Genomic DNA, 12692 nt, shown 5'->3' on the forward strand with positions numbered 1-12692 from the left:
CCTGGCGGCGCCCAGCGTGCCAGCGCCCACCATGGAGCCGGGAGGGTGGTCGGGCCATTACCGGGAGACCAGAGCGGGGTCGGAAGGGGAGGGGCGCCAGCCACCTTGGGTGCTAGTGGCCCGCTCCGCGCGGGCGGACCAGGCTGCTTAGTTTAAGCAGAGGAGGGCTTACGATAAAGTCTAAGAAGAAAAGAAGGGGAAAGTTTGACCGTACCCATTTACAGTAGACTTTTATTTTAACAAGGGTTGGACCCATAAATCTTATAAATTCCACATTGTTTCGCATATGCAACATTTTCCACCGACCTCCCGTCATTTAGAATTTGATCAATAATTTAATTGTACAATACAGAAACTTTTAAAGTTTTCAGCCCTACTGAATGTGCATCTGAGGTTTCCAGAGACCCAGACAGGATACCAGTGGCAGTCTGGAGACACACGTGGGTGAGGAGGCAGTGGCCTGGCCCCCGTTCCTGAGGTCAGGACAGCAGCCAAGGGCCCGACCGCGGAGTCCTGGGTGGAGAGGGCCTGGGCTGTGACCGTGGGGTGCTGGCCATGAGGAGTTGGCTCTTCTGCTAGGACTTTTCACAGTGGACCCAGCCCTCAGGGAGGGGGACGGAGGGCCTGGGGCCAGGCAGCTGGTCTGTCGGTGCTGGTGGCGAGGTCACATGACCACAGGCAACGTCCAGACAGGTGCACAGATGCCCCCCAGGGTGCTTTGAGGTCGGGCCCCATCACCTCCTCTGGACGGGGGGTTTCAGAGCAACCTTTGGGCCAACAACTCCCTTGGAAAAGGAAGAAAGAACTGACATTAAAAACCATCTGCTACAAAGAGCACAACTGAATCTAATTTCCTTTTACTTAGGGCGGATGTTATACCCTCTCAGGGCTGGGCCCCAGGCAGCCAGCTGGGGAAAGACGGCTCGCTCTGCCCGGCCAGGTGGGCACTGCCCTGGGTGTGAGGGCCTCACCTGAGTGGGTCCAGGCCGGGCCCCTCCGGCCCTGGGCTGGACGGGTGGCATCGGTGGAGCGCAGGTTGGCCTGACGACCTGGAAGGAGGCAGACACAGCTGATGGCCAGCGGGGCCAGGGCACCGGCTTCCCAGCACCTTCTAGAAAGTTCCCTGGGTCCTCTGCTCCAGACCAGTCTGCACGTTTCTCTTCGCTGAGCTCTCGACAGAAAAGTGCCCCCAACCCCCTCCCCACCCACAGCTGCCACTGCCCCGAATGGAACCCAAATGTGGCAGGGCCCCCATTCCGGGGCCCATCGGCTTATCTCACTGCCCTGCCCTCTTCCCTCATCTCCCCCCTCCCCCTTACCCCAACATTACCCAGGAAAAGCTCTTAAATTGCCAGAATGTGGGTCTTTGGAAGCTTTAAAGCAAAGGATCCACTACTGTAATTTGCATTTGTTTGCATCTCAGCCTTCCCGGGGCCAGGGCTGGAGTGGAGAAGGAAGGCCTCCAGCAGGGCCCCTGCTCAGCCCAGGCAGCTCATTCCAGCGCCAGAGGGACAGGGTGGGCCCAGCACACGGAGAAGGGCCCTGCTGAGCAGAGGGGAAGAAGTCGCCTGCACTTTTCTCCCCCGGCACAATTCCCTGGCTGCCACCATTTCCTTGGCCAGAAATCTCTCTGCCCAACCCCCCTTCCCTGTTTGGCCTGTCAAAACCCCTCCTAAGACTTTTTTACGGACTATTTTTGTAACTTCACTGTAACTCTAAAATTAATTCAAACTAAAAAGCAAAAAATAGAGAATGTGCGTTAAGCAAACGCCACAGTAATGGTTGTGGTAGGCGAGATCCACCCATGGAGGCACCGCGGGTCAGTTTAGGAAGTAACCAGCCGGGCATCGCTCCAAGTATCCCCACGACATTAACTACTAAGGGAAGACGGGCCCTACAGAGGTTTAGAGCCCTGCAGACACCACTACAACCAAGTGATGACTCCACACCACCCGGCGGACAGGCTGCCGTGGGGCCCCCCCAGGCTCCTGGTGGGCGGAGAGTGGAGCCTGGGTCTCCCTGCCTCACAATTCGCCAGAGCAGGTGACCTCCCCGCCGGCCGGGAGGTGCGCGTGCCTGTCCAGAGGTGCGCAGGACCCTCGGCAGTACCCACAGGGCTACCAGCAAAGGAGGGGACCCGCCAGGGCCAGACCTCAGGACAGGCAGGAGGGCCTCCCGAGCGAGCCCAAAGGCAGGGGGCTTGCTGGGGCACCAGTGACTCACATTTGGGAGAGACCCTTCCCAAACCCCTGAAGCCTCAAACCAAAGGGAGCACTACGATGGAGCCCACAGCCCCGCACACCCCCGTGCCCCTCCCCCGGGGGTCCTCTCACCTGCTTGGCCTTCAGCACCGGGAGGGGTTTGGTGGGCGGAGCAGGTCTGAGCTGCTGGGCGGGGAGGAGCGGTCAGGACCCCAGTTCCCCTGGGTTCAGTTCATGTTGGCCCCCTGAGGGTGCAGTGGCCACCACCCCAGGGTCCCTGGCCCACCAAATCCAGCCCCAGACCCTCCGCCTCCCAGGACCTGCTTTATGCCACCTCGACGGCCCCTCTGCCAGCCCCCCACTCACCTGGCCCGGGGCCTGCCAGGTATACACAGGAACTGGGGACGGTGAGCTGGACGTAGCGGCTGGAGGCTGCAGGAAGCCGGCCGTGAGCCTGGGTCTCAGGGCGGCCACCTCCAGGGAGCCCTGGCTTCGGAGCTGCCCCCACCCAGCTGAGGACCCAAGGTTCCGGCCCCTCCCAGAGTGGGAAGAACAAAGCCCCGTGTGTGCACAGGGGGCGCCATCCTGCCCCACCGCTGGGCAGGGCCCTGAGTTATGCTCCCTTCCCACAACCCTGGGGATGCACAGAGGTGCTGCATGGCAGCAAGGGCGTCTGGGCCTCAAAACCGCCCTGAAGTGGACCTTGCAGAGGCCTCGAGCCTCAGATTCAATTCTGTCACCAGCTGCTGCGCGTCCTCGGACCACTCGTCCTAAAGCCTCGTTTCGCCCCTAAACGGCGGTTGTGGTGGCCACTCTAAGCCCCAGGGGACCGCATCCTGGCCTGAGCTTTGGGGTGGCCTGGGGAGCCCGTTGGGGATGCCTGGTGCTTACAGCAGGGGGTGGCCACTTAGGGGTCACTGCGGAAGCCATGGGTTTGGGCAGCTGGCTGGGGTGGGAGGAAAGGCCTGGCTCTGGGGGCCCCCTGGTGGGAACCGGCGTCCTGTGCCCCTCATGGAACAGAGGGTTGGAGAGCCCCATGGCCGTCTTGGGCGCCACATTCCTGGGGAGAAATAAGATGGGTCAGTGCTTCCTGGCCTCAGGATTCAGCCCAGGGACTTGGGGCTCCTGGGCATGGGAACTCTGGCCTGGCCAGAGGCCCACTCAGCTGCAGCTGCCTGTCGGGGTGCGCCAGTGACAGCCGCGCGCAGAGGGAGAGGCAGCCCCATGTGTCCTGGCCCCATTGGCTCTGGGGTCCAGGTGGGCCCGCAGGAGGTACTTTGAGGCCACTGGGCAAGTGTGTCCTGCTGCGGCCAGCGTGGGGGTCGAGGTCTCCCCAGAGTGGGCACCGGGGACACCCAGAGCCCAGGGCAGGCTCAGAGTGCAGTGTCCACCGACGGCGGTGGGCCAGCGCCCGCTGGGGTGCAAGGGGGAGACGGGGGTCCTCTCTGAGTTTCCACATCACCAACCTGTCACCACAACCCACACCTGCTCCCGTGTCAGCGAAGGCAGGGGGCCCGGAGCGCGTTCTCCCCTCCAGCAGGGCGAGCAGGCGACTCGCTCTGCACACACGTGCTGACGCTCTGCAAGCCCAGAGCTCGCTCACCTCCTTCGGACGGGGCTCCGGGCTTTGCGGTAGATGACCACGCCTGCTAGGGTCAGCGCCAGAGGCACCAGGAGTGCCACAGGCACCAGCACACCCACCAGGAGGCTCCCGGACGCTGTGGGCACACAAGAGGCCAGGTGCCACCAGGGCCGGACGTGCCTCGAGGCAGCAGGGGCTGGGAGGGCCCTCGGGCAGCTCAGCGCCTGTCCAGGCCAGCCTGGGGCCAAGGAGGGGCCTGAGGAAGGTGCCCCCTCCTTGGCCACGCCAACAACCCTGAGCCCTGGGCTCCCTGCGAAGGCCAGGGCCATCTGAGGACCCTTGGCACTGAGAACCGGTACATGACGCCAGCACTCTGGGCTCTCGGGGGACCAGTTGGAGGGCTTGGCGGTGGGCGGCCCCAGGCCCTCAGTTACATGGGTGCAGCCAGGCCAGGCCCTGTCGGCCTGACCACTGGGGAGGAAGACACTTGTGGGGGTGGGAGGCCCCGAGGTTCCCGGGCCCGGAATGGGGCGGAGCACCCAGCAAGGAGCTGGCGCTGTCCCACGTTGCCCCTGCAGCCCTCCCTCTGGGACGGGCCCCCCTTCTCCTGTAGGGCCGAGGTGGGGACTCGGGATCCTGGTCCCCGGCCCGGACCTGTGGGGTCCGGATGCCGGGGGCTGCAAGGCCAAATCTTCAACATGCCCCTCACGGTTTAGGGGCACACACACGGCCTCCTTCTCGGCCCCTCCCAGGTGGCCTGAGAAAAGGTAGGACCCGCAGCCAGATCCCCCTGGGCTTGTGAAGTTGTGTGAAGGCGCAGGGCGGAGAAGGCCCTGCCTACCTGTGCGCACGTTAGACAGCAGCTCTGCGCAGTAGGGCGGGGCCCAGCCCGGGTGGCAGTGGCACTGGTCCTTGTGGTTGCACACCTGGGGGACGACCAGGCATCAGGTCCTCCAGACCCCCACCTGCCACACCACCCAGTGCCCACTGAGGCGCCGTCTGCTCTGCTGGGGCCCCTACTGACAGAGGACAAGCTAGGGGTCCAGGATCGCCACCACCCAGATTTCGTCAGATGTGCTGACAGCAGCAGCCCCTCCCTGGGTGAGGGAGGATGGCTCTGACGGGCCGCTGTGGGCTTTCTGAGCAAAGCAGGCATCGCCGCAGGACGGGCAGGGCAACTTCGGGGCAGGCTGTCCTCCTGAGATGGGGGCACAGGAGGGCACTGCCCCAGGCCCCCCGGTTTCAAGCCCTCAGAGCTCTGACCTCCCCAACGTCACAGCACAGGTTACTAAGAGCTCAGAATAGGACACTTCACATCAGACCGGCCTGGCCCACGTGTCCACCGGCACCGTGACTACCCCGGGCTTCCGTGTCTACACGGGACGCCCAGATCCCTGTCAGTTCCAGCCTCGGGAGGCCTCAGCAGGCTCCTGGCACAGTCCCAGGGCACCAGCCTCTGCCCTCTGTTTGTCTGGGCTATCCTCAGCACGGCCTGCACATCTTTCAAGCCCTAAGGGCTGGTGGCAGGCTATCCCCTGGGCCCACGTACCCCATGGTTGCTACACCGGGCAGAGCAGTTTCTGGATCTGTAGACACGGAGGTCCTGGCAGAAGCCTTTCCAGCAAACCTGGAGGGCAGTGGGGGTCTCCATAGGCAGCCAGTCTAGACCCCTGCTTGAAGCATCCCCGCTCTCCACCATCAACCAGAGCGGACCCAAAACCTGTGTCTGGGCTTCGGAAGGGCAGGCCACAGCCTTCACACCCCCGGTGGCCTCGCCCGCAGCCCATCTGCTGGCCGGCCTTGGCCACAGGGGGAGGCACTGCTTGGCCAGCCCTCTGCTGCCACCAGGGCCACAGAGGACTGGCCCCACCCATCCCCAGAGGGCTTGCAGGACAAATAGTCTTCAAACCCATTAACTGAGAAGGGTCTTCTCCCGCACCCCCCAAGCGCCTTCCGAGTTTCTCCCCAGAACAGAGCCCTCCTCCAGCCACCACCGCCCTGCTCTGGGCCCCGTCAGCTTGCCCTGGGGTCCAGCAGCCCGACCGAGAGGCACGGCTGGCCCACCTGCTCCTTGCCACACTTGGTGCCTTCTGGCACTGGCTCGTACGCGCTGCTGCTGTCCTGGACAAGAGCCTGGCAACCACCTGAGGAGGAGGTGAGGGTGCAGGAACCCCGCTCCGGGGGCTTCTGCCCCCCCGCACAGAACAGAGTGCCACACCTGTTGACCCTGAGGACAGAGGGGCGTGCGTGGAGCCAGCTCCGCGGGGACTCCGGCTCGGTGCTCACAACCGTGCTCAGCGCACCAGGAGCTGTGGGTGAGGCCCTGGGTCCACCCGCAGGGGTCCACGGCCCAGCCACAGTGACCCGCTCTCCCAAAGGGCAGCATGCTCTGGCCTGGGGGTCCTGCAGGGCCAGGTAGGCCCCCGGAGAGGCCCCTGACTCAGCTCCCGGACTCCTTTGTGCAGAGGACTCTCTTGGTGGAAACATTCCGTGCCCTGGACCCAGGGGAGTCGGGCCACGGGGGGACGCTCACCTGCCAAAGTCCAGGGGGATCCCGCTCCTGCAGCCTGCGGAGATGCTGTAGCTGTAGCACGTCTCCACGGCAACCCGAGCGCCTGCAGGGCAGGAGGAGGTCAGCGCTCCGGCTCAGGACCGGCAGCCACCCTGGCAGGCCTGAGGGTCCCATGATCAGGGCCCATGCCCGCCTCACCTGGCCCCCACAAGTCCCGGCACCTCTGGGCCACCGTGGGGCAGGCCCCGTTGTAGCAGTAGCCCCCCGGGCAGGGCGTGCCGTTCTCCCAGAAGGCATCCTCGGGACACGCGGGCTGCCGGCCGTCGCAGTACTCCCCGAGGTCACACTGGTCCTTTGCAGGGCGGCACGGCTCTCCGGCTGGCTTCACCTGGTTCAGCAGAGCCAAGCTCACCGCGGGAACAGGAGGTCCCCAAACACCCACGCCTGCTGCTGTGCCCCAGAACCCCAAGCTCACCCTGCACTCGTGGCAGCAGGTGCCGTGGGCACACTCGGCCCCCTGGGCCAGCAGGCAGGTGCTGGCATTGCAACAGGGGTTCTGACAGTCCTGGGGGGCGGGGGCAACGGCAAAGGTCTGAGCGGGCTGCACACTGGGCTGGCCCCAGGCCCTTCCCTCGGGTGGTCTGGTCACTCCCACCCACGAGCCCTGCCAGTCGTTTCGGTGCCAGAGGACAGGAGGTGTCGCTGTGCATGCGCAGGGCGCCCGGGGGTCAGGAACGGTCACCCCAGCCTATGGATGGGGACCAGCCCCCCATGTGGGCGGGCAGGAAGCAGAGGGTGGCGGCGGGGCCCGGCCCTGTACCTGGGGGGCGCCGCAGTCGCACTGCTCCCCACGCTCCACGAACCGGTTCCCACACACGGGGCCGCCCACCAGGCGGTCGGGGTCCGGGGCGCCCACCAGGCAGGCCATCCGGGGCTTCTCCACGAACAACTCCAGGTCAGCCCGGCTGCAGTGGCTGAACTTTCTGGGGAAGTTGGAGCTGTGGGGAGGGGAGTCTCTGTCATCAGAAGGGTGGGTGGGTGGGTGGGGGCCGGCCGCCCGCGCCCTGGGGCCCCCCTGCTGGGCGGTAGGCCCTCAGGCGGGCTGGCTGGGGCCAAGCCTCACCCGAGGCTGGCCGCCATCACGCAGCCGCCGCCGTCCCGCGGCACCGGGCAGTAGCAGTCCTGGATGTTCTCGTCGTGGTCCATGCCCAGGTTGTGGCCCATCTCGTGGGCCATGGTGCTCGCCACGCCGATGGGGTTCGGGCTGTGGTCCTACAGGAGGGGCCATGCTGGCTGGGGCCACTCTGGTGGCCAGTCCCCCGCCCGCCCCCAGCAGGCTGAGGGGCTCGGCGGTGCCTCCTGCCAACATCACTCTTTCAAACCTAAAGCGTCAGTGCATCCTTCGGAAGAGGCAGCTGCTCAGGTGTCCATGGGACAGCGTAGGGACCAGCAGGTGGACCTGGGTCCTGAGGTCCCCCCTCGCAGGCCCCAGCTCAAGCTCCGATCCCCACCCCCAGTGGCCAGCTCCAGCCTCTGTCCAGCAAACCCAGCTGGATCCCCCGCACCTGGTTCACAGCTCCCGAGTCCTGGGAGCACATGGTGGACACCTTGGCCAGTCCCACGGTGGTCCCTGCGAAGTCGACCCCGCTGGGAAGGAGAGCAGTGTCTGCACGTGGACACCTCGGAACCCACCTCCCGTGGGAGCGCCCTCGTCTTGGCGCCAGCGCAGCCCTCCGCCCACTCACGTGATGAACTGCGCGTTGTCGTGCAGGTGCCGCCCTGCCAGGTCCTGCACCCGCCAGGACAGGAAGTTGTTCAGTGTGGTGACGGCCTGGGTGCTGACGTGAATCTTGTCCCCACTGTTCCACATCTCCAGGCCCACGAGCACCACGCGGAAACCGAGCTCCTGATAAAGCTGCCAGAGGGCAGGGAGCCCCGAGGGTCAGGTTCCAACGGTGAGGCCAGCGAAGGGCCAGAGGTCCCCCAGCGTCCGCTGCGATGGGACAGGTCACGAGGGCTGGGGCAGAGTCCTCGCCCCCCATCACCTGGCGGATGGTTCTACTGGCAGCCGGGCGCCCCCCATGGCCAGCCCTCTCCTCCTCTCCAGGTGCCCCAACAGGCCTCTATGGCCAGGGTTTCTGTTGGGCTGGGTGTGTGCTGCCGCGGGGTCCCGGCAGGCCCTGCTGAGAGGAAGCCCCCAGGGCAAAGCGGCCCCCACCTTGTCCACGTGGTTGACCACCTCCAGCACCCGCTGGCGCACAGCCTCTCTGCTCCCCAACCGCTGGAACTGGAGGACAGCAGACCCTCAGCTGCAGCCTGTCGGCCCGCCTGCACCCACCAGCCCCCTGCCCCCACCCCCGCCCCAGGTACCTCTGTGCTGTCCGTGACCACGAACAGCTCCACGTAGCGGGTCTCTCGGGGCACTGGCCAGTTCTGAGGAGTGGGGACAAGAAGCCGGTCAGCCACGCAGCCACAGCCCGCCTGTCCTCAGCCCGTTTGCGCACACTGAGCATCTCCAGGCCCCGGAGCTGGCCCCACAGTGCTGGGGGAGCCTTGGTAGGAGCTGGGGTGGGGCTCTGGCGCAGACTAAGGAGCTGGCTCTGCAGCCAGCGCGCAGCCAGGCCCAGGCCCACCCCAGCCACGGGGGCGGCAGGCAGCACCCCCCGCTTCGCTGGGCACCCAGGAGTCTGGGGATGCACGGGGCCGAGCGGACGGGGAAGCAGCCGGCAGGGCCTCCCCTCACCCGGGGCCTGAGGGCCGCCGAGACCCGCGGCCCCAGGATGGTCTCCAGGGTGCTGTCGTTGACCCCGCAGGTGCCGGCCTTCTGCTGCAGGTGCTGCGCCTGGTACAGCGCGTGTTGCCCCTCTTCCCCGCCCCCATCCAGGGGCTCGATCAGATGGACGGTGGAGCCGGCCTGGAAGAAGCCCCTGAGGCAGAGCGAAGGCCATGGCTCTGAGTTAGTGAGAGACCCCAGGGCAGCCGGTGCCCCCAGCCCACCTGTCTCTTCTTGGCTGCAGTTCACTTCACTGGAGAGTGAGACAGTGCTGGGCCCTGAAGTCCTGACGCACCCCGCCTGGTCGGCAGCACCCACCTGAGGCCGGCGCAGGTGCTGAGGCTGGCAGCGGAGCCCTGGTGCCCCTCCACGATGCCCTGGTAGAAGCAGTGGTCCTGCGGGAGGAGAGTGTGAGGGCTCCGCTGCCAGTGCCCACGCTCCCCGCACTGCCACTGCCGGCCTTGGTGGGGGGGGTCACTCGGGGGGCCATACCTGCCTCGGCAGCTGCTCTGTCACCTGGGAGCCATCGGCGGCCGTGTAGGTCTCCACGTAGCCCGAGCCCACCAGGTCCCTGGAAAAGAGCCCCCGTGATGCTCTGGGCCCCGCCTGCCTGCCACAGCAGCCACCTTTGGCGTGGAGGAGAGGCTGGGCCAGGGAGCTGGATGCCCAGGACACAGGTGTGCTGGGGGCAGGGGTGGGAGCAGGCTGCAGGCTTAGGTCCCTGCTCACCTGTTCTTCCGAAGGTGCAGGGTGAAGGTGTGCCCTCCGGCCCCCAGGACGTAGCTCACACTCTCTGGGTACAGGCCCTGAGCCGGGAGAAAAGGGAGGGGTCCAGACAGAGGGGCCCTGCCCCAGCCACGCCCACCTCAAACCTGGGGGTGGGTAGCACCGGGCCAGTAGGGGGAGGTGGGGCCTCGGGCTGAACCGGAGGCAGTGGGCAGGTGGGGAGCTCCACCCGGAACCGCCTCGGGTGCCTCAGGCCTCGGTTTCCTCACAAGTCCACACAGGGAGAAGGAGAATAAGGGGAGGGGGGACACGGCCCCTGACAGGCAGCCTTAGAACCCAGGCGGCGGCGGTGACCCGCCCCTGTGAGGCCCCGCCCCTTCCAGCCCAGGGCCCGACTGGCGGGGCGCCCCAGCCTGCAGCTGACCCCTAGGACACCGTGCGCTGTGCCCGCACCCCGAGGTCAGGACGGGGCTGTCCTTGACACACACTTGGGCACGTGCAGGCGCACACGCTGCAGGTCCCAGGAATGCCCCCAGGCGCCCCGGGGAATCCCAGCCCGGCCCTAAACGCCCGCGAGGCGTAAGCTACGCGCCCTGCTGAGCCATCCCCTCCGGTCTCGGTCTCGGTCTCGGAGGAGCCTGACTAATCGCTGGAATGAAACTGGGGAGTGGCCGCGGCTGGCGGAGCTCCTGAAAAGAAGACGGGGCGGCCCGAGGCGGGGCGGCTGCGGCCCTGCCCAAGGGTGGGCGGGACGGAAGAAGAAGGTGAGGCCTGGGGGGAGGAGGAAGGCGGCCCAGGCAGAGACGGCCCAGGTGGGTTTTGAGCTCCCCAGGGGCCTGCCCGAAAGCCCAGAAGCCCGCCTGGCCCTCAGCCCCAAAGGCGGCCCCTCACAACTCGCTGGGCACACGGGGAGCTATCACCCTGCTCACAGACAGAAACGGGCTCTGAGGGGCCGGGGAGGCACCCCCAGGCCAGCCTCCTGCCCAGGCTTACCAAGTGGGAGGGCAGGGCTCGGCGGGTGCGGGGTGCTGGCAGGCGCCGGGGCCTCACCACCTCGTATTGCTCCACGTGGGGCAGGGTGGCCCTGGGGGCGACCTCTGCAGGAGAGGGGCGTCAGCAGGCGCACAGGGCACCCTCCCGCCCTGGGGGTCCCTTCCCAGCCTGCTGTGCGCCGGCACCTCCTCTTGGGGAATCGCCTGGCAGCGTGGGGACCGCAGACTCTGAGGCCTGGCTGCCCAGCCCAAGTGGGGTTCTGCGTGAAAAAGGCCACAGGACCCCCGCCCTGGGTGGGGTCGGGCAGACTTGCGCCTGGCAGCGCCCAGAGGCCCCACTCAGCGCCTGCCCTTCCAGGAGCCCACCAGGCTGCCTCCCAGACCCTGGGGTGACCCGGATGCCCCCTGCCCCTCAGAACGAGGACACACACCGGCCCTGGGCGGGGGCGCGGGGGGACGGGTCTGCCCGTCCAGCGCTTAGAGCTGACATTTTTCATCCCAACTAATCACGTGACGGCATCTAACGGGGAACTGGCAGCCCTCTTCCGCAGGGTTCACCCAGCCCAGATCTAGAAGCTGCCCCGTATCCAACAACAGACAGCACGGACCCAGCCCAGGCCCAGAGGTGGAGACCTACTCCCCAGGTGACTCTTTTCTCCTTCTTTCAAGGCGTTAATGGTTGTGTCTCCGTAACCGCTATCTGGCAAACCTCCCGGAGTGAAGGCCATGCGGAGGGCCTCCCCCGTAAGCACCCTCCCTCCCGAACCCCAGGAGGCTCTCAGGAGCGAGGGTGGGGCCAAGGCCAGCAGCACAGTCAGTCCCCCCAGAGGAGAGGCAGGTCCCCATGTGGCAAACAACCCCCTGGGGTGCCCCCAACCCCTCGGCTCCAGGCCACTGCTCCTCGGCCCTCCCCTCCCTGCCAGGCTGGGGGGTCCCCGTGGAGGTGGGCAATCCCCGTGAGGCCCCGGAATGGAGCCGAAGCAGCCAGGTCCTCCACCCTGCTCTGTCCCAGCCGGTCCCCACCTCCAGCACAGGAAACGCCCAGGTGGCCGTTTCCCCACGCACTTCCCTTTTGAAGGTTCTGTGTGTGCACCGCCCGGGGCATCCCCGCCAACTGGCCCCCGCTGCGCCGCCCTCTGCGCCGCCGAATCCCAGAGACCAGCCCAGAGCCCCCCGCAGGGAGCAGGGGGCCAGGCGACCGGACCAGCCAGAGCCAGACGCCTAGCAGTCACTCACCCCGTAGCCACAGCGCAGCAAGCAGCAGGAGCCCGAGGCCGTGCATGGCGGGCGGCGCAGGCGGGGTCCAGATCCGAACCCACGGTTCCGGGGGGGCCGGGGAGGTGCTCCGTGCTCAGGCCGGCTCTGGACCTGCCCTCGCCTCTGAAGCTCATGCCCTCGCGCCCCGCCCTGCCCTAGCGACCAGCCCCCTGCCCGAACGGCCAATCAGCCCCTCGGGGCCGGGAGGGGCCGGGCCTGGACACCTGAGGGCACGTCCCGCCCCCACCCCGCCTCCCCGGTCTCCTTCTGGTCCCCTGGGGCTCCTGGACAGTGTCCCGTATCCAGTGTTCAGCACACAGAAGTTCTGTCAACGTGGACTGAATTAAGCAGGGCAGGTGGACAGACTAACCTGGGCCACTCCTGCAATTGCATCCCCCATGCAGGTGAGGATACAGGCTGGGGCTGCCGGGGCCCCGCTGGGGGTGGAGGCCCTGCTGCGTGTGAGGCACGCGCAAGCTCCAGCAGCCCGGGCTCCTGAGGCCTCACTGGGGAGACTGGGCAAGAGGAGCACACAGGCGGGGCTGCGGGCCAGGTGCCGGGCAGCCGCCTGGCTCAGGGAGCAGACCCTGCTCTGTGGAGAGGGCAGATGTGGAGGCCCAGTGGACAGCCCTGGGATGTGGTCGCTATG

The 12692-nt window shown here is 66.7% G+C and overlaps 1 protein-coding gene across 1 annotated transcript; it reads right to left on the reverse strand.

Moving 5' to 3' along the window:
- Positions 1-260: 260 nt before the first annotated feature.
- Positions 261-12068, reverse strand: ADAM8 (ADAM metallopeptidase domain 8; the record flags this gene model as incomplete). Its single annotated transcript, XM_079706450.1, has 24 exons — positions 261-785; positions 972-1049; positions 2334-2387; positions 2568-2633; positions 3015-3261; positions 3805-3919; positions 4625-4709; positions 5333-5410; positions 5848-6010; positions 6317-6398; positions 6494-6683; positions 6771-6860; positions 7116-7293; positions 7419-7567; positions 7861-7942; positions 8041-8210; positions 8514-8582; positions 8666-8725; positions 9039-9222; positions 9387-9463; positions 9561-9639; positions 9798-9874; positions 10788-10891; positions 12023-12068. 24 exons carry the CDS (start codon positions 12066-12068, stop codon positions 735-737), a joined length of 2574 nt encoding a protein of 857 aa, XP_079562576.1. The 3' UTR covers positions 261-734.
- Positions 12069-12692: the final 624 nt, after the last annotated feature.

The sequence above is a fragment of the Hyperoodon ampullatus genome, assembly GCF_949752795.1.
Source record: "Hyperoodon ampullatus genome assembly, chromosome: 1".
NCBI classification, from domain to species: domain Eukaryota; kingdom Metazoa; phylum Chordata; class Mammalia; order Artiodactyla; family Ziphiidae; genus Hyperoodon; species Hyperoodon ampullatus.